Here is a 24,529-nt window from a genome sequence, read left to right as displayed (position 1 = left end):
GTTTTCACTTCACAGGTGTGCCTTATTAGGGTTATTTAGTGGAATTTCTTGCTTTATCAATGGGGTTGGGACCAGCAGTTGTGTTGTGCAGAAGTCAGGTTAGTTGGACGATCATTTATTTTTCAACAGGACAATGACCCCAAACACACCTCCAGGCTGTGTAAGGGCTATTTGACCAAGAAGGAGAGTGATGGAGTGCTGTAAATGGTCATGAAAATAAAGAAAACACATTGAATGAGGAGGTGTGTCCAAACTTTTGGCCTGTACTGTATATATAATAGCCCAGTTTTGGGCCTATTTAACATCATTCGGAGAACAGGAAATCTCAGCCTATCCTGGCAGCAGAGAGTTAAGGCTTCAGGAGGTGTGGAATACTACAACAAAAATACAGGATGTTATTATTCACATGTGGCCATAATGATTTTGACTGTGACACAAACATATATCTATTTTACAAGAAGAAAATGGAAATCCATTTTAACAAACAGAACAATAAATCAGAAAAGATTTACTTCTCATAGCCTTCATTCATACAAATAGTTTCAAGCAACAAAATTGCTATAGTAAATAATATTTTTCAAACAAGTATTATACATGTGTCTTCATATACAAATTACATTTAATTCGTTAATGTGGACTTCAGAAAGCCATGTCAATCAGGCAGGCAATTAGAAATCATTGTCACTGTCCTCTAGAAATTCTGATTTGCGAGAGCCATGGACAGGGCAGGATGGTTTGGATAACTGGGCATCCACACTATCATTATCATCATCTTGATCATCAATTTCATCATCGTCGTCGTCTTCATCAACATCAATATCACTTTCATCTGAATCATCCTATATACAATAAATAAAGACATGCAGTGTTAGTCCTTCAGAGACAGGCTATCAACTCAGAAGAATGCAACACTGGAATTGTCATGTCCACCATGCTGGATGTTTTCTATTCATTATTTTATTCATCCACTTGCTTAAGTTGCTTCTTTCATTACAGAGTTATCAGGGCCTAACCTAATTGCATTAAGTGTAGGACAGGGACTGACCCTGAATGGAATGCTAATCGACACACACCCACACACGCACGCACACACTGTAACTCACAGACGCACACACTGTAACTCAAAGTGAGTTAGTGTAGCAGTGGATGGCACTAACACAACAAAAACAAGAGATGTATTTTACATGCAGAAAACAGTTATCTGATGGAGATACACATTGTAGGTAGTACCTTCTACTTTTACCTTTTTCTTGGGTATTTAAAAAAAATAATTCTCTATTTCTGCTGTTAATAGTGGTGAGTGTTCTATATAATGTGTTCGTGAGGGCAAAAAATTTTGATTCCACCTTAGTTTTTTTTTTTTCTTCTTCCAGTTCAGTCTTCCTTGAGATACTTAATGGACACAAATTGAGATGATAAGCTCATTGAATACAGCCTTAGTGGAGTGGTGGTCCAATCCTTAGTCTTTTAAGGCAGATCAGAATAACCAAGATGCATGTACTTTTCATGATGTTCAATAGATTGTTGGGATCAACACAGTTAAAAACCCTGTATAATCTATTGTACAAAGCTAATCTTTAATATGTTATAGTACTCATTGTCTTTTTAAAGTTGTGCTTCTTCATTATTCAAGGAATTCTCTATCTCTAATTAAGCACTGAACTGTATTTGTTAAATGTGCATGGATAGCTGCAGTCCCACATTAGTTATTACATTGCAAGTACTGAGAGATCAAGACTGATGTAGAGTAATTGGAAACATTTCTGAAAATGCTCTTTTTTTAATAAAATTGATATCTACCAATCAGCAGGATATTGCTTTTGTCATTATCTTAATCATCTTCAATATTTTACTCCATGCCTAGCAGTAAAAATAGTAAACAAGTAAAAATGTTCCACTTCTTATCTAATAAACACACTATAGATTTACACAATATAGTATGCTTTACACTGAGGTATTTCTATACTAGAGTCAAGTTATAGGACTGAATAAACAGCATGCAATGTCAGAGGAACCAATAGCTGCAAAAAGGAAAGTAAAAGAGATTTGGCCATGGTTAGTTCCACAGCACTGAAGATATCAACGAACAAACACCTATGCCTTTTAGCAATAGTTGTCTGTATAAAACATGAAGGAGTGAGGATGGGAATACACTTTCTAAAATATCTCAAGGGAAAATTTTACAACAGCCTGTCCTCCTACTTTTTTTTCCCCTGGAGTAACAGGAGCTGGAAGAGAGGAAAGCACACTGGAAGTAAACTAACCTACAACCACACAGCGCTGACTGAACACTAACCTGTTTTTGTAGAGAACTGCCTATGGCAGAACTGGCATTTGTCAATTTCAACTTTAAAGCAGCAGAAAAAAAAAAAGGAAATAGACTTGAAAAAAATCAGTGAGTATCTATAAGCATACAACAAAATATTAGTAAATGTAACCCTGAGAATTAGCAAAATACATTGTACCTTTAACCACAGAGCTGAAAATGACCAGTCACGATTCCTCACAAAAAGGGAATTTACAGCGCCTATAACAATTATTCACCCCTTGAAACCAGAATGTATTTATTTGACTTTGGCTTTTTTGACACACCTCAACAGAGAAAGACTCTTTAATGTTGCGTAAATATTTTCTTAAAGAAAGTCCAAATCATCACTGGTGCAGCCGACTGGTTTTAGAAACCATGTCACATAATTGGTTCCATGGAGATCACCTGTCTGACATTTCAATTGACTGTAATATAAATGCACCTTATTAGGAAGTGCCAGCTTGTGGTGAGTCAGTATGGTGGCCTAATCAACACAATGAAACCAAAAGCATCCTCCAAGTAACTCTGTGAAAAGGTGTGTGAAAAGAAAATATCCAAGTCAAAGAATATCCTTTGGAATCCACATAAATCAACCATTAAGAAAATGGAACGAGTGCGGCTTTAAATCTGCCTACAGCAGGCCACCCACAAAATCTAAGTGATTGTGCAAGAAGACGACGAGTGAGAGAGGCCTCCAAGAGACCTATTCTGAAGGAGTTACATTGACTGAGATTGGACAGACTGATGTCCAGGTGCTTCACCAGTTACAGCTTTATGAGACTGTAGCAAACAGAAAGCTACTGTTAAAAAATAAAAATAAAAGCAGATGACATCTCAGCTAGAGTTTACTAGAAGGCACACAAGTAGCTGCAAGAAGGTTCTGTGGTCTGATAAGACTAATATTAAGCCTTTTGGCCATCAGGCTAAATGCTTTGTTCAAACTCCGCACTTTACCAGAAACCACAACCATCCCACAGTGAAGCACATCCATCATGTTGCAGGGATGACTTTCTGCAGCAAACCCTTGCAGGGCTTGTGGTATGAGGTTGGATGGGAAAATGAAGGCAGCAAAATGCAGGGAAACCCCGGAGGAAAAACTGAGGGCAGTCTGTGACAGAGACCCAAGTCTCTACTTAATGAAAAACTATTAAGCTTACTTTTTTATTGGAAATTGTTATTTATAGTTATTGTCGTGTTTACTTTGTGAATCTTTTAAGTTAGAAACAAGAAGAGTGTAATTGAAATGAATTTGGGTCTTTACATCACTTTTATAAAACAAACTAAAGCTGGGGTATATTAATGTTATATGTTTTTATAATAACCGTTCTTACCTTTTGGGTTTTTTTTGTAATTAATTGGTTCTATAGGCTTGTGGTTGAATCCAAACAGATTCCCAGGGAATTCTGGGTTATTATAGAATTATGGGATATGCTTTATTTTTTGGATACACTTCGTTAATCACCGAAGGGAAACTGTCTTTTTGCATGACCTTTGGGGGTCAGAGCGTATGCGTATTTTAAGTTTTGTGTGTGGGTGTGTTTTTTTTTTTTTTAATGAATTGTACTTGTATTGAATATCAGATTGTGTTTGTCACATATTTGATTTGGACTAGTATCAACCCTCTAGTATTACTTATCCAATGTCACACAGTCTACAAGAAAAGTGTGCCTTAAGGGATGGTTTGTTTTCCATCAAGGCAACAACTCCAAACATAGAACTAAAACTAAACACGAATGGCTTAAAAACAACAGCGTCAATGTCCTGCAGTGGCCAAGTCAGAGTCCAGATCTCAATACAAAAGAGAATTTGTGGCTGGACTTGAAAAAGGCTGTTCACTCATGATTACCATGGAACCCGACAGAGCCTATGCAGTCTCGCAAAGAAGAACAGGTGAAAAATGGCAATGGCAGTATCCAGATGTGCACAGCTGACAGAGAGACCTGTGCACACGCACACACACTCAGGGCTGCCATGGTTGCCAAAAATGTACCTTCTAAATACTGACTTGAAGGAGGAGAATACATATGTGATTCATTATTTTGTGTCTTATATTTGTAGTTATTATAAACCACTTTGTAAGGGTCTGTTTTCACTTTGACATTAAAAAGTCTATTTCTGTTCATCAATATTAAAACCATCAAATTAAATCCACTTTGATTCAAGGTTGTATAACACAAAAATGTGAACATTTCCAAGGGGGTGAAAATTGTTTCTACTTAAAGCCACTTGTCTTTAAATTATATGCATATAAAATGAACAGTGTTGTCCTTTAAAAACATGTTTGGTACAGTATACACCTTAAACCAGGGGTCCCCGCAGTGGCAGCAGGTTTTCACTATAACCCTTTTCTTAATTAATGACCTGTTTGTTTCTGTTAACTTCAATTGAATTAGTTTTAAATAGATTGCTCTTGAAGATGCAGATCCTTCTTTGTTGCTTTTTCCTTAATTAGCAGCCAAACAATATCGAGATACAAAATGAGCCAAAACATGACCAGCAAACTGTGTCTATCCTACAAAATCTGAAAATAAAGAGAGATGAAGGTCTCAGGAATGCTGATCTGCTCAGGTCCCCAAAACGTTTTTAACAGTGCTCTTAGAAAAGAGAAAATGAACAATATCAGAAATGTATGTTATCACACAATGACAGCAGCAACAAGCCATGGAAGTAAAGAACGGGTTTAATTAACAACAAGAATCTGCGCCTAATTAAGCAACTGGTTGGACTGAAACTGGTGGAAGTTTGAGGCCCTGACTTAGTTGGTCTTCTGTTGGCTCACGCAGTTCACATTCGGGTGCCATTTAAGGAAATAAATGAAGCAATCCAGAGGAACGATGAAGAAATTCAGGAGAACAAATCTTAAAAAAAACAAGTCAATTAAAATGAAAGGAGTCAATTGGCAGCAAAAACAAGTCACCAATTAAGAAAAAAAGGTTAGAATGAAAACCTGCAGCCGCTGCAGGCCCTCCAGGATGGGAGCTGGACACCACTGTCTTAAACCATCCATTTTTATGAATGCTTTTCTTCTTTTTCAGTACTGCAAGATGAGCCTGCCCTAGACGATTATAGTTTAAAGAATGTGGAATATTGCAGGGTACAACCATATTAGTACTAAATTGTAAATCCACCTGACAAAATAAAATTGGGAAGAAATCCACTAGAACAGCGGAACAGTGTGATGTGAGAAGGGGATATTAACAACAGTGCCACTGTATTTTCCACATCAGATATGCTAAGCAAATTGTACATATCTTTCAACATTCAGTTTTAAGTATAAGGAAACTAAAGAACAGGTATAAGAGCTTCAGGAAGGGGTAGATTTCTTGTACAAAATCCATGTTTTTACTATGCACTATTGCTGAGAGATACCCCCTTTATACATAAGCATCATAGACACCAAGGTGGAAAGGAACATACCTCATCTTCAGTGTCCCCTCCTTGCATGGTCCCCACTATGTGAGCAGCACCTCTCGCTGTTGATGTTAAGGAAAAAGAGATGGTGTCAATAAACAGCATGCCATACAGTTCACACATTCTGTCCTTGGCTTTTTGTGTAAAAGAGAAATCAAGAGAAAGACAAAGCAAGTTCATATTAAAGCACTGCATTTTAGTATTACTACTTTTCCTAAAACTAGTTTAAAGGTCCTAGAATCAAACGAGTATTTATTTCCTCATATGAAGACAGCACTTTTCAGTCTTCCAAAGCAATTCTTTCCAGAAATAGCTAGTTTAGTCTTTGTGAAGATAAAATCCACTTTTATGTGGAAGGTGAAGCTAATGGGCACTGATTGACTAAGAATTGAATTTAAAGGTCTTGCAACTATGAACCTCATACAAACATGAAAGGGTTGCCTCAGTGAAAGGATACAGCATTAGACAATGAATTCCCTAGGACATCTTTAATATTTAATTTTTCAGTCTAACTGCATTTGTAAATTGTCTTTTTTTTATTAGCCCGCTTCCAAAACCTTTCAGTCCCTTCATCATCGACAGAAGGGACAATTGAGACTCTTTATTGGCAGATGAAAGCAGCTAAATCGCTGGAGCTCTTGAATGAATGAAAGAAAGCTTTGCTCAGTAAAATCTATTGCCAAGGAGCTATGCTGTAAATTATCAGAAGATAGCCATCCTCTTTTCCCCCTCATCTTAAAAGCATTCACAGAGCATTTTATTAAACTAGAAGTATAAACACGATACTGTGTATCCAGCACCTCAGTTACACATTTAGATTTGTAATGTTTAACACAAGGGCCCTTAAGCTCTTCATTTACTGGCTTTTATCTCCTAATCAGAGTTGCCTTTCATTACTTCCTCCACTTCTATGCTCAGGTCTTGCACTTACGAGACTTAGAGAATTCAAACATGTATTCTTGGAAATAAGATGCCTATAAAAATCTTTCATTGTATAAATTACTCTCAGAAGGCACCCAGTCTTTGACAAATTGGTAAGACTACTTTTCCACAGAGACAAGAGAATACCATTTTACAATGTAATTGAATATTCCTAGATTCAGCTCCATTGGCTAAACAAAACACATTTCATACATTTCTGCAAATTCTGGAGATAAAAAGTAGAGTTTAGTTTTATACATTTAGACTGTGTTAGCATAATTTAGTCATATTCTAATCATAGTGTCTTGATTACTTTTAGTCAATGTCCCATTGATTATAACAGTCAACAAATGTATTCATCTATTGACCCATTTTGTACTTAATAATACAATTTAGGGTCATTTTGAGGTGCTGTGTATTTCAGCAACATTAAATATAAGCCTGAATGCAGCCCTACCACACACACACACACCACATAAGGCCAATTTAGAGTTCACAGCCCACTGTGACCCTGAAATTGATTAATATTATCATATTGTACACAAAGTAGCAGCATAATATCTTACTGTTATGTCTTTAGTAATTCGGACTAACCAAAGAAGAAAACATTTCACTGACCACGGAAATCAGGTTAGGAGTGGAAGCAGCTCAGAATAAAATAACTCAACTGGAGTGATACAACAATAAATCATGGGGCTAAAAAGCACAAGGCATGTAAAACCCAGTGTTATGAAGAATATAAAAAACAAAAATAAAAAAGTAGTGTAGTAGTACCTCGAACACTCATGCCTCTTGTGGGACGAGGCTTAGTTGGCCGCTCCTCATCAACTTCACTGTCTGTGCCTTCATCTTCTTGAATTTCAATATCTGAATCTTCTTCTTTACCTGGTTAAACAAACAAAAAAACTATAGATAAATAAATAAATAAATAAATAATACAGGCCAACTTAAAACTATGAAGGGTAGAACGCTATTTGTTGGCTTTATTTTGAGCAGTTTCAGTTGAAGGAGTACAAGAATGTATTCACCGTCTACAGCAGTGTAACTTTGTGTTTAGGAATATAGCATGGCTAGGGCTTCACCAGTCAGAATATCGGCTTCATGATGAAGATGATTAGAGGACAAGGTGTTATACTCTCTGTGAGTAAGAACTCGTGACTAAAATACAGTGGCATGAAAAAATCTAAACCCCTTGAAGGTCATCATAATTTTCAGCATGACAAAAGACTCAGGATTTATATGTAAACTCATATACTGGAACAATACATTTCCAAAGTCAAAAGAAACCATTTTCTGTAGACATTTAACTGAAGAAGCACTCAAAAGTTAGTGCTTTCCTACGTTTTTAAACCTCTGTGCTTTGGAAGCTCCCTCTTTACACAAATTACAAATTAATCACAAATAACACAAAGATGACAGTCATACAGTCATGGCTGAAATTATCGGCACCCCTGGAATTTTCCCAGAAAATGCACCATTTTTCCCAGAAAATTGTTGCAATTACAAATGTTTCGATATACACATGTTTATTTCCTTTATGTGCATTGGAACAACACAAAGAAAACAGAGAAAAAAAGCAAATCTGACATCATTTCACACAAAACTCAAAAACCAGGCTGGACAAAATTATTGGCACCCTCAACTTAATATTTGGTTGCACGCCCTTTGGAAAAAATAACTGAAATCAAGCGCTTCCTATAACCATCAACAAACTTGTTACACCTCTCAACTGGAATTTCCGACCACTCTTCTTTTGCAAACTGCTCAAGGTCTCTCAACAGCAATTTTGAGATCTCTCCATAAGTGTTCAATTGGATTTAGATCCAGACTCATTGCTGGCCACTTCAGAACTCTCCAGCGCTTTGTCTTCAACCATTTCTGGGTGCTTTTAGAGGTATGCTTGGGTTTATTATCCTGCTGGAACACCCATGACCTCTGACGCAGACCCAGGTTTCTGACATTGTGCCCCAATATCTTTTGGTAGTCTTCAGATTTCATGATGTCTTGCACACAGTCAAGGCATCCAGTGCCAGAGGCAGCAAAACATCCCCAAAAAATCTTAGATCCTTCGCCATGTTTGACTGTAGGTACTGTGTTCATTACTTCATAGGCCTCATTCCGTTTTCTGTAAACAGTAGAATGATGAACTTTACCAAAAAACTCTACCTTGGTCTCATCTGTCCACAAGATATTCGCCCAGAGGGATTTTGGCTTCCTCAAGTACATTTTGGCAAATTCCAGTCTGGCTTTTTCATGTTTCTGTGTCAGCAGTGGGGTCCTCCTGCCTCTCCTGCTATAGCGTTTCATTTCGTTCAGATGTCGACGGATAGTTCGAGCGGACACTGTTGCACCCTGAGTCTGCAGAACAGCTTGAATCTGTTTTGTTGATTGGGGCTGTTTATCCACCATGTGGACTATCCTTCGTTGCAGTCTTTTGTCAATTTTTCTCTTCCATCCACGTCCAGGGAGATTAGCTACAGTACCATGTGTTGTGAACTTCTTGATTATGTTGCACACAGTGGACATAGGAACATGAAGATCTCTGGAGATAGACTTGAAGCATTTAGATTGTTGGTATTTTTCCACAATTTTTGTTTATCAAGTCCTCAGACAATTCTCTGCTCTTCTTTCTGTTCTCCATGCTTAGCGTGGCACACTCAGACACACAATGGAAAGGTTGAGTCAACTTTTCTCCATTTTAACTTGCTTCAGGTGTGATTGCTATATTGCCAGCGCCTGTTTCTTGCCACAGGTGAGTTCAAACGAGCATCATATGTTTGAAATAAAACGATTTACCCACAATTTTGAAAAGGTGCCAATAATTTTGTCTGGCCCATTTTTGGAGTTCTGTGTGACATGATGTCAGATTTAGCTTTTTTAACTGTTTTTTTGTGTTGTTCAAATGCACATGAAGGAAATAAACACGTGTATACCAAAACATTTGTAATTGCAACAATTTTCTGGGAAAAATGGTGCATTTTCTGGGAAAATTCCAGGGGCGCCGATAATTTCGGCCATGGCTGTATGAGAATAGTTAAACATAATTAGGTACTACTTGGAAGTCCTTTATCTCTCTCTGGGTATAAAAAATAACCCTTTGTAAGGACCATAGCCTTTGTTGGACAATCACTGAAAAAATGAAAACAAAAGAGCATTCTACTGATGCAAGAAATAAAGTCATTGACATGCACAAGGCAGAAAATGGCTACAAAAAAAAAATATCGAATAGTTTGAATGTCCCATTAAGCACTGTTGGATCCATCATCAGAAAGTGGAAGGTCCATCAGAGCAACCAGACTCTTATTAGAACAGGCTCAAAACTAAACATCAGCACAAGACGTCGACTGGTGAGAGTGGCTACTAAGAATTCAACCGTAGCAGCAAGTCCGGCATTTGACCATTAAACACCAACGCCCCTTCTCGTTAGGTTCACTGCATTAGCACAATCTTTGTAATCCTCCAGCACACTAGAGTAGATGGCAGGCAGTGCAAAGCCTCTCCTACTTAAGCAAATTCTTGAGGCAATGCCCACAACCAGCCACCCTTCTTGCCTTATTCTCCCCCTTTAGTCTTTCCAGCTGCCCTTGAACACAACATATACATGAAAACATCTACAGATGAAGAAATTAAGCGAACCTTGTACTTAATACTCACTTGTATCACGAAGAGTTGAACAGCTTAACTTTTAAGCAGTGTAACTCCTTTCTTTTCCAATTAGTAAAATAATAAAACAAAAAAACAGGGGTGCTTCAAAACATTGTGAGTGTTATCATATCATTATTTCTTTGCTGACCTAATTTTCTGGGTATTAGATTTAGTTGCAACCTCAAAAATCTATCTCAGGATTTATAAACCTGTGAATATTTTTCACCTAACATTGCATGGCAGCACAGTGGTGCTGTGTTAGCTCTGTTGCCTTAAGTAAGGAGACCAGAGTTGGCATTCTGGGTCCTCCCTGTGTGGAATTTGCATGTTCTCCCAGTGTTTGCATGGGTTTCCTCTGGTTTCCACTGTCAAAAGACATGCAGGTTAGGTGAAATGGGGATCCTAAATTGGCCTTAGTGTGTGTTTGATAGGTGTGTGTGTGTGTGTTCACTTTGTAATCATCTGGCACTCTATGCAGGGTTTGTTCCTGCCTCGTCTTTAGATAAAGAGACACTTAGGCCAATTCACACATGACACCATAGTCTGATGGTACTGTATATTGTAGATTACCTGCAGAGGTTCTGTGTGGTCAGCTAGGCTCACTAGACTAATTTTGAACTTTCTATAATAGGACTGCAGTCCTTAGGTTCATTTTCTGAAAATAGTACATTCATTGTAGTTGTATTCCCTTGCCTTTTGCAACCTAACCTTAATCACATTCAGCACATGATACGTGGTTTGCATTTTTATTTCTGTTGCTTTATGGCTTTACATTTAGCTGTATTCAGGAGTAGCCTGCTGAGAAATAATGTACTATAAATACATTTGAGACAGACTAACAAGTAAGTATTGGTTTTGATTTAAATTGAACAAATATCTTTCTGTGGGATATTTTTCTCGGGAATGGTCTAGGCCCACTGCCTTCTGTCTGAGGCCCCATCTACCCGGGTCTGTTGTATTGCAACGCTCAGACCCCACCTTTTATGTCCCCAGCCCCTCCGTCCTGGGACTGTAGTGTAACAAGTGTTGCCATGCAACAGACCCAGATAGAAGGCACCTGTGACAGAGAGGTCTAAGAGGTACTGTCCCTACTGACAATTGCTTGTGGGGACAAAGTCATTTGTTGGAAATTTTATAACCGCAAGTGTAAAGGGGATTTAGACTTGATTGAAAATATCAAGTCAAAGACCAGTAAAGTGAACATATTTTAAAAATACAAAGCAATACAAAAATACCTTTGGTTCAACGTGATGGTAATCCAGATCGACTTCAGGTTAATACAAATACTGTTGAATAATTTGTATCTCGCTGCAGTGCTGCATTTTCAGCATTCAGTATCAGGCAAAATCATTTTGAGCATTCTGTACATATGTCAGAAAGCCTGTTATGGTACACAAGACTGCTAGAGCAAGCAATGAGAGGAGAAGATACACAATTCAGTCAGGACAGGCAAACTTCTAGACTGGGAGATTGATAATAAATGGTAACCAGGAACAGAAGGACGAGATGAGAATTAAAAGTCAGAAACAAAAGCAAAATTATAGTCAAACCTAGCACAGTGGCCTACTTAAAAAAGCAACTACACAACAGATTTTAAGGACATTACTTTTCCACCCAAGGATGGCAAATATTGAAACTACCACCATATTTATACCAGCACATTTTTGGCATCGTTACCACAACAAAAACAGTTTTTAGTATCTACATTGTGATAAAAGGGAAAAGGCTGGCATTCAAAGCTTGGCTTGCAAGACATTATACTGTACATTTGGTTAAAATGCAACTCATAAATGAAATCAAAGTTGTAATTTTGAGAAAGACTATGTATCCTTCCATTTCCTGAGCTCACTTTCCATCACAGGGCCACAGCAGAGATCAAATTTAACCTTGAAGTTTTGGATACAGTGAAGAAACCAACAGTCATTTGCAGTGTATATACCCACCCACACACACACACACACACACACATATGCACATTTAATATTGCTGGGTCAGTTTAGGGTCGCCAAGTATAGTATAACAAGCTTAAAGATGAGTTATGAATGGACATGTGAGAAAATCCTAGTGAACATGGAATGAACATGCAGTCTTATGGAGTCTGAGATGTGCACCCATGTTCCAGGAGCAATGTGAACCACTGTGCCACCCCTTAATCAGCAGCAGTAGTAGTGTCACATGTACAGAGCAAAGTGAAAATGTAAATAACATGTTCAACCAACAAGCAACACAACAGCCAAAACACGATAATATATTTCAATAAAAAGAGCACCAAAAGCTGCAATAGTTCACCTTCATAACAGATTGTGAAACTCCACATTCATGTGTTAGCTGCTGTAGCACTCAGAGCTTTTAGTGTTACCCAGAACTGTGGGTTGAGGCTCTTTTTGTGTGTGCCAGCTTCATTTTAGACTGCACACATGTCCTTTTTTCCACTGGGATACAAATAAAATCTGTAATTAGATTTTATATTCAAAATAAATGCAGCATGCCAGCTGTGTATCTCATATACATTTTAAATGCAAGAGTGAATTGTCAATGGCTCCAATTTTTGGCTTTAAGCAGAAGTACTACTGAAAGTTTTGACATATTTCAATTTTTTACATTCAACTGTTTTTGGCTGCTTTTCAGAAAAAGAACAGCAACGAAATTGCCTCAGTCGGTAAGCTAATATAAATTTTAAACACCAATTACTCCAAGCACTATGTAAAACGTTATTGATATTACTTTTCACTGTGGTCAATAAGTCTAAAGAATAATCAAACTACATTTGCAGTGGTCTTGGGAATCCTAATAGGTGGGACCACATTTATCCACATCATCAACCATTATATACATCCATGTCTTCAATTGCTTTATCTCATCCAACCACTCACTTCTCTTCCATCTTCATATTCATTCTCATCTCAGGCCTTTCCAGCCTTGCTTCTTGTAGTTACTGCCATTATGCTGTGTTCATTTTTTTTTGTACTTTTTGCAATACTATAGTTTACAATAATTGTAAGTTCTGTGAAATGAGCACCACGGTCAGCTCCCACTTCCTTTTTCCAGATGATTTAACTAACACTTCCTAAGAAAATAAGTATAATAAAGTGTAAATGATGGTCATCCCATCTCTCTGCGCATGAATGCTCCAGGACCACAATGGCTGTGATGTTTTATTTCTAATTTGGTACCCTTTGCAGCTTTGTAATATACATAAAGCAGCTGTTTTGATTAAATAAGCAGGAAACAGACTGAGGGATACTAATCCATTATGATCTGCAGAATTGTGTTGACATTATCTAAAAAGTGTCAATATGGTTTTAAAAATCTGAAGCGAGGCAGATTGAATCAGAAATTATCCATAAAAATAAACAACATTTTTCATTAACAGAAAACAAAGGTATAAAAGGTCTGTAAGCCTTCTAGTATCAGCATTGCTTTCAGATGGAAAGCATTCTGTGAATCCCAGAGCATTGATGTAAATGACTTTTTGGTATTATGTGAGTTGTGGTATCTTATACTAGCTTGCTTTATTAAATAGAAAACTGCAGGCCAGAACATTTTAAATGTGGGTGGGTGGAAATTAAGGAATAAATGCATTCTCTAGTATGAATTATTGATAGTCTAATTTGTGACTACATAAGCCACTATACCATTTAATACCATCTATTAACAATAAAGCAAAAGTGGCCAAATTAAGAGTTATAATTCAATGGGACTAAAGAGTCTCACATAAGTCTTGTCAGTGAAACCAATGAAATACCATCTTCATCCCTGTATAAAGTATTGTGTAAAATGACATCTACAAGAAAAGCTGTAACAGTAAAAAGAACGTGCCTCATTTATTGCTATAGAAATGGACTCCCTTGGGGTTTCTTTTGTCATCCGTTGCCACACAAGCACTTCAGGCCTGACCAATAAGAAGTGCAAGTTAATTAGATATACTGCCATCTTTTGTTTTGCAGGTTGCTATGCCTTTAAAATGGAATACTGCTTTTAGAAATCCTCCTGAAAAGGTCACCAATTGGCTAAATCTCAATTTCCACCTGCAATAGCACTGCAAGCACCCACATCTTTCTGCGTTGGCACAGCTGATACAATGTGACCTAACCCTCTGGTCAACTTAATACAACTACTTCACAAAACCATTTAATTAACAGTTAGCTGCTTTTATAAAAATCACAGAGTAAAGACACGGAGAAGAATAAAATCCTGAATAGGCATCACCCTAAGATAATAAGCTTGTAGCTCTGAACGAGCACCATTTTTTTTTATACTCTTTACAAGCAAGCAGAGACCTAAGAATAAGATTTCCTTTACTTTATGTGTATAATGCAATTATCTTAGTGTCACCAAGAGAATTACTTAAAAACACATATCCCAATATTTATGCATAGCTGTTAACTGTCAGTAATACTCCAAACACCAATTGTGTTTTATTTCTTTATCTGGCAAATGCTTTTTGCCAAAGGGTTGTATAAATCAAAAGTTGTTTCCACATTTCTATGATGCGAACACTGGTTGTTTAATAGTGAAAGGGAGTTATTCAAAGCCACAAAGTGACTCAGTGACAGGGTTTAATCCAGCATCTTAGTGATTTTCAGCCCAACCACACTCATGACCAGTGTAACAGCTATTCATATAGTCCAATATTATGACCCGGAGAATGATTCTAAAATTCAGGCAATGGCTGTAGATTTTAATTCTAACCAATTCTTTCCTGGACGTAAGCCATTATTGACATATGGGAAGCGTAGTGATGTAGTGATTAGTCCTCCAGGAGACTGGACATAAATACCAGTCCTGGTTGCTGTCTCTGTGAAGGCTGCACAATCTTCCATGTGAGTTTTCTTTTGGTTTGGTACAACAGTATTGGGTTGATTTGGGACTCTAAACTGTACCTGTACAAGCAAGAATATGTGAGTGTGCTTGGCAATGGATTAGTACCTTGGTCCCCATGAACAGTGTGACGAACGGCCGAGTTCAATGCCCGGCCGGGACGCACCTTTAACATTGGATCTGGGGGAGCGGCCATGGGATGCACTCTATGTCCACCGGGACATGTGGTGGCAGCCCTCCTGGGTTACATCGGGGCCATAGGTGTGGGACTTCAGGACTCAGAACTGTTGGGCTCAGTAGCCACCACCCAGAGGAGCTGCATGGCTTAACAAGCCTCTGTGGGCTGGAATGCATTCACACCGGCTACAAAAAGACCCTGCGGCTACTACTCAAGGGCCAGAATCGGGAGGAAGAGGACAAGGTTGCCAGGGAGGAGTGGTGGTTTGAGAAGAGAGTGCTTTTTGTGTGTTTGGTGCTTATCTTTAAGTGCTTGTGGAACTGTTGTGTATTGCCTGTGGGGTTCACAGGGAAGATGTGCCCCACAGGTAAAGAAAATAAAAGTCTTGTGCCAGTTTACATGCGCCTCTGGAGTGAGTCTGTGCCGGGTTGGGCGCTAGATAGCGCTAACTTCACAACAGTTACTGTCTTGCACCTCATGCTACTGTGAAAGCAAGCGTAAATGAATGGTTGGTGAATTGTTCTTCCCAGTTTCTACTTTTAATGTGTAAATCCAGAAGTTCACAACAGGCTTTTTTCATTTTTGGACAGAAGTTAAATATATGTGAGCTTTACATGCCAAAATAAACAGACTTTACTTAGCTTGTTTGCTAAGGTTTAGCTTTTTTCTTTTGTTTGAACATTATCGGTTGTATAAGTCAAGGCTTGCTAATATGCATATCAAAGGGAAAAATACAGAGTACGATATTCCACTTCAGTTGCTTTTATCATTGTCAAATGTTTCTCTGATGCAATTGGAGAACTGCTTTGATTGTGGTACAATTAAGAGAGCAAATGCTACAGAAAAAAATAAATTTCAAATGTTACAGAAAATGCATGGATAGATGGACTCTTAACTATTAAAAGCTATGGTAAAACAGACATATCATTTGAAATTTCATTCAAATGCATGTCATACAGTGTTTTTCCCAGGTACAGAGTGCAAACATAAAAAAGGCAAGTAATTAAATGAGTTTAAATAAAAGATAAGATGAAACCTCAAATTATGAAACGGGTTAAAATGAGAATCTGTTGCTCCAGTTTTTGTTGACTCTGGACTCCAAATCGATTCAGAGTACGTGTGTGTTTATCGTGATGGGCTGATGCCGAGTCCATGTTTGTTTCTATGACTGGCTCAGCTTGCCATAACTATAGATAAAAAAAAAAATTGTCAGGTTCTGAAAACTGATATATGCGCGCACGGATGATAGTCTAGAGTAAGTCTAACAGTTCATTACAATGAGTAGCATTTTGTGGAACAGACGTCATGGTGTGATGCAATGATGCTTATTGTGAAAGGTTTTTATCTGCTATACATGTCTCCTTTAATTTTCTTAGTAGTGCTGCCCTCCGTGTTTAAATCCCACCACCAGGCTGCTATCTATGTGGAGTATGCACGTTCTTCCATGTATATGTGCTTGTTTCTACCATTACTCTGGTTTTCCTTTCACATGAAAAAGGCACCCTGGTTAGAAAAAAATAGTGAGTGTGTATCTGAAATGGACTGGTGCTATCACTTAAAGGCACCCCATTAATTGGGTTGGATGAATGACTGATATATTTTACCCTACTGAACCTTTGCATATAAGGTCAATAACATCTCTAACATATATAAACAAACACATTAAATTCTTAAATCTACTTAATCCAATCCACATTTGTAAGGGATATCATCACCTCTAAGGCAGGGACTGATTGATTCACACAGAGCAAATTTTGAAACTCCAGTTAAACTAAAATGCATGTCTATGGGACAAAGGAGGAAACTGCACCTTGAAGGGTAGAAGATGCAAACTTCAAAAAGGTCTGTGTCATGGTGTAACATGATACTGCAGCACCACTAATCACCTGGATGCCCACATAAAAACAAATTCTTAATTCTTTTCAAAATTAAGAAAATACAACAAAATGTTACTGAATATAATAATACTACAATAAAAATAACTCCAATGCATTACATACTGAAAGCAAACTTTGTTTTCAAAATGTTCAGTCCAACGAATGATAAGAATTGGTTATGAAATTTGATAAATATCCTTAAAGGCAAATCTTCAGATATACTGGCCCAAACAGGGAGAAAAGGGTTCAGAATCAATTCATCAGGTAACGTATTTAAATCTGAGCTATTTAATGCAAGTCGGTAAAGGAAAACAGTAGGATGAGGAAAATTAGCCCAAAGCAACAAACAAAGCTGCTAGCTTTTGTAAAATGCCATACCTGCTGCATTAATTTCCCAAGTTATCTGAAATGATTTACTTTTACAGCATAAACAAAATGGACAGCACTAAAATAACTGTACAAATTGCTAATTTTCTAAAAATATCAAAAGACATAAAATAGCAAGGAGAGGATGCAGACACCAGGGGCCTCATGTATTAAAGGTGCACACTCCCATTTCCACACTCACATTGTGATGTATAAAAACACAACCTGGTGTAAAGCAAGGCACATTCTCACAACAGCATCCCAGGTATGTACATTTCTGCTCGGTTTTGTAAATTGGTGTCACCCAGCGTCAAAGCAGTGCTACTGTTACTGTGTGGTTTCCCTTTCTTCACATCTATGACGTGGGCTTTATCAAATACACAGAAATTAATCTCATATGATTTATAAATTTAAGGCCCCTGATTGTAATCAACCTGTAGCATTATAATGGTGCATGGAATGGCCAAGCTATTCCAAATACCACAGCTGCTTTAGTGTTGTTACTCTCAGTGCACCACTCAAGAGTATTTTAACCCATTGTGTCAGAGTGTGTAATCACAGCTGTACAGCAGCTGATCAGAAAGCTCTACGGCGGGTTGTGTTGAAAGTGTAGAGGATTATCGGGATACAGCTTCCAGACCTGGAGGTCATTTACAGCACAAACTTCCTTAGGAAAGCCACCAGCATCTGCATGGATTCAATTTGGCCAATGCTTCAGAGCCTTTCTTGCATGAACCTCGAGGTTCAGAAACAGTTTCATCTGAAGACCTATAAATGCACTCAATCAGTCCATCAAGTGCTCCCAGTACTTATAATTACAATTATCTCACTGTAAACTTGCACTACAGCTGTAATATTGCACAACCTGTGCCACTTTATGAATCATTTGCACAATATATACAGTACATGTATATTGTATGTTTGCTTTCATACTGTATATTATTCTTTTATTATTATTAAATTATTGTTATTTTATTGTTTTATAAGAAAATAAGTTTATGGAGGATTTGCATATTGAATCTCATTGTAACATACAATAAAGGAATTCAGTAAAAGAGAGTGTGTATTTACAGATGATGATGAGTGGCTTCTAAGTTGATTTTGATTTCCAAGAGCTATCCTCTTGGAGCTCTGTGCAGTTAGAATATTAGAATGTACATTTGATATTATTTTTAAGATGAAATGCATTAAAGTATGTATATTAAAATTATACAGATAAATTGTTAACTTTATTTAAATAATGTATATTGTTAATAACACTGCACAACAAAGTTTTTGCTTCTTGAACACTGTTGGGTGTCTCTTATAGATTTTTGGGTGCTGATCACGAATACCACATCAAAATTTACCCATCACATTACGTTTCAGTTTTGTCATGATTTTTTTTTATATTTGTGTCCAAACATTTTCGCTCCCGTAAAGTGACTTATCAACAATGGTTTGTGCAGCCTGGGCATGTCCAGGCATGGAACCAGGCCAGGTTGGAAGCTGTTCTGTGGAAGATGACATCCTAGGAATGCCTGGGCAGGTCTGAACGAGCTTGCCACTGTATCAGCATGCTATAAAGGTGGCTTGCATAAACCGATCCTGCTCATTTGGTTAATATAGATAGTCAGTGTGTATGCATTGTATCAGTATAGTAAAGTATAGTATCTGTAGCACTATAACATTAAGTAAGCTTGATGCTATAGACGTTTTGGTGTCGGGCGATATGTCTAGCCAATGGCGTAACAGCCACAATACATTCTGCTATATCTGTGGCGAATATATACTTGCGCCTCAGAGATGTTGGATGACTGCTCTTGTGAAGAAAGCTTATCATCTGTATTTCGGGTGCAGAACTGATGATCAAGACAAGGAATGGGCGCCTCATATTTGCTGTGCGACAAGTGCTGTCAGTCTGAGAGCCTGGCTCAGAGGCATTCGAAAGACGATGCCGTTTGCTGTTCCGATGATATGGTGAGAACAGAAAGACCATGTGACTGGCTGTTACTTCTGTTTGACTAATGTTTCTGGTTTGTCTGCCAAAAACAAGAAGTCAATTGAATATATCCTAATTTGCCTTCAGCAATGAGACCCGTGCCACATGACGACAGTCTTCCAATTCCGAAACCACCTTAGACGAACCAGACGAAGAAACTGCAATGCAGGGTAGGTTAGTTCCAGGACAGAAAAATGTGACACATGACTCGCTTGTTGACACGGCAAAGATATTATTGCTTCCTCTTCACATAGAACTGGGACTCATGAAGAATTTCATGAAAGCACTGAACAAGGAAGGCGAAGGTTTTCGTTATTTAAGACAGATGCTCCCCAAGAATAACTGACGCCAAGATCAAAGAGGGCATTTTTGTTGGCTCCCAGATCAGACATGTTATGAGTGACAAGTGGTTTGAAGATCTGTTAGTTGGGCCAGAAAAAATTGCCTAAAAAGCCTTCAAAGACGTTGTTGACAATTTTCTGGGCAATTACAGGTCCCCAAACTACATTCAGCTGGTAGACAAACTTCTCAAAGCATACAAAACAATGAAGTGCAACATGTTTTTGGACTTCTCTAGCGCCTTCAACACCATCCAACCTCTGCTCCTTAGAGACAAGCTGACTGAGATGGGAGTAGACTCACACCTGGTGGCATGGATTGTACTATCTTACAGACAGACCTCAATATGTGCGTCTTGGGAACTGCAGGTCTGACATTGTGTTCAGCAATACAGGGGCGCCACAGGGGACTGTACTTTCTCCAGTCCTGTTCAATCTATATACATCAGACTTCCAATATGACTCGGAGTCCTGCCACATGCAAAAGTTCGCTGATGACACTGCTATTGTGGGCTGCATCAGGTGTGGGCAGGAGGAGGAGTACAGAAAGTTAATCAAAGACTTTGTTAAATGGTGCGACTCAAACCACTTACACCTTAACACCAGCAAGACCAAGGAGCTGGTGGTGGATTTTAGGAGGCCTAGGCCCCTCATGGACCCTGTGATCATCAGAGGTGACTGTGTGCAGAGGGTGCAGACCTATAAATATCTGGGAGTGCAGCTGGATGATAAATTGGACTGGACTGCCAATACTTATGCTCTATGTAAGAAAGGTCAGAGCAGACTATACTTTCTGAGAAGGTTGGCATCCTTCAACATCTGCAGTAAGATGCTGCAGATGTTCTACCAGACGGTTGTGGCGAGTGCCCTCTTCTATGCGGTGGTGTGCTGGGGTGGCAGCATAAAGATGAAAGACGCCTCACGTCTGGACAAACTTGTTAAGAAGGCAGGCTGTATTGTAGGAGTAAAGTTGGACAGTTTAACATCTGTGGCAGAGAGACGGGCATTAAGCAAACTCCTGTCAGTCATGAATAATCCACTGCATCCACTGAACAGTGTCATCTCCAGGCAGAGGAGTAGCTTCAGTGACAGACTTCTGTCACTGTCTTGCTCCGTTGACAGCCTGAGGAGATCGTTCCTCCCCCACACTATGCGACTCTTCAATTCCACCCGGGGGAGTAAATGCTAACATTAATTTTATTTTTATTTTTTTCATTTTTATTACTATTTAATTTAATATTGTTTCTTTGTATCAGTATACTGCTGCTGGATTATGTGAATTTCCCCTTGGGATTAATAAAGTATCTATCTATCTATCTATATATCTATCTATGTCATTCAAGATTTATTTCCTCCACTCACACTTGGACTTCTTCCCTGCAAATCTCGGTTCTGTCAGTGATGAACACAATGAAAGGTTTCACCAGGACATTGCTACAATGGAGAAACGATACCAGGGCAACTGGAAGCCATCAATGCTTGCTGACTACTGTTTGACACTGCAACGTGATGCACCAAACATTGAATACAAAAGAAAATCAGGAGCAAAACACTGTTGAATTTAACAGCTTATGTGAAACATTAACGTGACTAAATACGTTATTGTCAGTAAATATATAAATGTCTGTTTCTCAGAGTTCCTACGTGATGCAGTAAAACCAAAACTATATTTGTACATACCCAGTAGGTACCTTTTCAGGAAGCAAGACACTTAAAAAAATTGTTGTGCAGTGATACATTTTTGCCTCATATTTATAAAACTGAACGGGTTATTTAAATTAAAAATTCACATTGTCTACAATTCCTGACATTTTGCTGCTTCATTGAAATACTTTCAAATTAAAACTGACCACAAACAGATGTCTTAAAAAGTGTTTTGTACCGCTGTTGTGCAATGGTTGAATTCAATAATGATATTTGTTCCAAACTCACAAATAGTTTATATCAGTTTTCTTTCAATAATATAAAAACTGATTGTTTTATTGTTAATTATATTAGAAAAGCAATTTTATTTCTAAACAATACTCAGAGTTCAGAATTTTCTTACCACCACTCTTCATCAGGCGCTTCTCTTCCTCTCGCAGCTTATTCTGCATCAAACGCAGAGTGTTCTCTGTTTCCTGTAAAACCAAATAAGGAAAAGTGAATTGAAAAAATTTCACTATAAACACATGGCAAGAGCTGCTCCAATGAAGGCTAGCCAGAGAAACCGAATTGATACAAGCACCTCATTAACATACAGGTACTTTCAACTTTGATAAAAACAAGTAAATAAATGTTATACATTGACATTTCAAACCTAATCATTTATTTGCTATTGACAAAAACCTAAATATTAACAGGACCTCAGTAGGGGTATAGGACTCACTAGATAAAATACATTAAGATAATAAATGAGAGAAAAATCACGAATTATTTACAAACAATTTCACACTGTTTTAATCTGGCTCAGGTAGCAAGGGTGAGAATCCGTCCCTGTAAGAACCAATGGCAAACAATGTTTTTTGTCCACTGCAAGTCACACTGAAGTACACATCCATATGGGGCCAGTATGGAGCTGTTAAATACCTTAAGATGTATGTCTTAAAGATGTAAGATGAAAATCAAAATAGCTGAATAAAACTCTATGCAGACTATATAGAGACAGTTTATAGGCTGGAATTCAAACCCAGGACTCTAAAGGAATACGTCACAGTGTTAACCACTGTACCAGCATATGCCGCCAATAAATCAAAATGCAAAGAAAATGTGCTTATCAAACTGAAACTGCATTTTTTAGAATAGACTGATTGCAAATAAAAACAATTCTCACCTTATTGTAAGGTGCTTCTTAGTGTCAAGTGACTGCAACTATAACTTAGCATTTAAAAATTAAACATTGTCCAGTGTATGTTTTTGTAGTACTAGCAAGTAAGCTGACAATTGCTGTATTCTGTGTGTATAAGCTACATGTTGTTCCCATGTTCATCAGGAATGTCTTCAATGACCTCACTTCACACATGGAATTTAAATACAGGAGAACCCAATTATCTGAGGTAATGTAGACCAATGCTACTTCGGATAGCTGAAACCTCAGATAAAACAGATGGCTGCTATACTGGCGATGCTGCTTAGAGAAGGTGGGGGCTCACACAGAGAGAGACATCCCAAGGAAAACGCACCGAGCACAATAGTCAGACAGGCTCTGTGCAGCTGAGAAATTGAGGTGTCCATTAAGCTCATGCTGCAAAGCACTCGCTTCTGAACCAGAGGCCGTGGGTTCACAGCTCATCACCGGTAGCTGACCATAGCAAATGCTTTGTGGTGTGAGTCTACAGCAAATCAATTGGTGATAAGGATGCGACTTGCACAGTGGATAAGTGTAATGGAGGGACAACAATGCACACAGTAGCAGGGGGCTGAAACAGAGAGAGATCACATGATGTCACCAAGGAAGTTCACTCCTCACAGTGGTCTGAGATAGGTTCAGTGCATTTGATTGATGAAGCTCTCCACTTAGCTCATGCCGCAATGCACTAACCTTCAACCCAGAGAACATGGGCTTACAGTTCCCACAAGCAGATTACCTGAGAGCTTTGAAATATATAAATAGAAAAATCTTACGTGATTGAAACAGTTCAGCTTGTGTACACTGACAACGCTGGCGACACACCGACAATAGTAAAGTAGGGGTAGCTGGGGAGGGGTGAGTGAGTAATTACCACAGTCCCCAGATATCCGACTGCTCGCTCAATACAGTCGAGGTTAAAAGTATAGTATTTACAGCAACATTTTTATGAATAATAACAAAATTAGTGTATCATACTTACAGGTTTGCCTTGTATATCAATCAATCAATCAACATTTATTTATATAGCACATATTCATACAAAAAAATGTAGCTCAAAGTGCTTTACAAAATGAATAGAAAAATAGAAGACACAATAAAAAATAAACATAAGTCAACATTAATTAACATAGAATAAGTAAGGTCCGATGGCCAGGGTGGACATAAAAAACAAAAAAAAACTCCAAAAGCTGGAGAAAAAAAATAAAATCTGTAGGGGTTCCAGACCACGATAACCTCAATAAATCAGGGTGCAGATAATCCGGGTTTTATTATATATGCTATAAGGATGACTGCTTTGAAAGCAATATGCTTGTTTTGCTCCTTCAAAAATTTGTTAAACTTTTTAAACACCGTACTAACTAATCACATACAATGAATATAATACTTTAAAATACTACCACAGTAGCCTTAAATAATCTTCCCCATCCTATATTTTGAAATGTCTGTCTCCTTACACTCCAAGTTGTAAAACTTAAATGAAGGTCTGCTTAAAATTCCAAGGGTCAACCTGAAAAAGAAGTGGTGAGATGACCTATTGCTGTTATGCTCCTAAAATTTGGAATACTTTTCCAAAAGAAATTTGCCAGGCTAATACTGTGGAACTATTTAAAAAAACTACTAAAACCCCATTATTTTAAAATGGCTTTTTCGTAGCTATATTTTAGTTGTATCCGTATTAGTCTATATGGGCAATGAATTATTATTTTCCTTTGGGTTCTGCAGTTCTGTACCATTTTCCGCTGTCTTTTTCTGGTCCTCTGTGGCGGCAATCTGCGCAATCACCACCTGATCAAGGTACCATGCTGCCCCCTATGTTTATGCATGAATGGTGGCTGCCTCAGATGTCCACATGA

General features: G+C 38.0%; 1 protein-coding gene across 2 annotated transcripts in view; it reads right to left on the bottom strand.

The window, feature by feature from the left end:
• Positions 1 to 487: 487 nt before the first annotated feature.
• cluap1 (clusterin associated protein 1) overlaps positions 488 to 24,529 on the bottom strand; it is a 48,949-nt gene continuing 24,907 nt past the window's right edge. Inside the window, exons 10-14 of one of the 2 annotated variants that reach the window (XM_039775437.1) lie at positions 21,894 to 21,966; positions 7,415 to 7,525; positions 5,726 to 5,781; positions 2,297 to 2,347; positions 488 to 839 (exon numbers count right to left, since the gene is read on the bottom strand). In XM_039775437.1, coding sequence (XP_039631371.1) covers positions 669 to 839; positions 2,297 to 2,347; positions 5,726 to 5,781; positions 7,415 to 7,525; positions 21,894 to 21,966 — 462 coding nt within the window. In that variant the 3' untranslated portion in view covers positions 488 to 668. The remainder of the gene's footprint in view (positions 840 to 2,296; positions 2,348 to 5,725; positions 5,782 to 7,414; positions 7,526 to 21,893; positions 21,967 to 24,529) is intronic. The other variant, XM_039775438.1, reaches the window with a different exon arrangement.

The sequence above is a fragment of the Polypterus senegalus genome, chromosome 13 (genome assembly GCF_016835505.1).
Source record: "Polypterus senegalus isolate Bchr_013 chromosome 13, ASM1683550v1, whole genome shotgun sequence".
Lineage (NCBI taxonomy): Eukaryota > Metazoa > Chordata > Cladistia > Polypteriformes > Polypteridae > Polypterus > Polypterus senegalus.
This window is presented reverse-complemented; position numbering and strand designations above follow the sequence as displayed.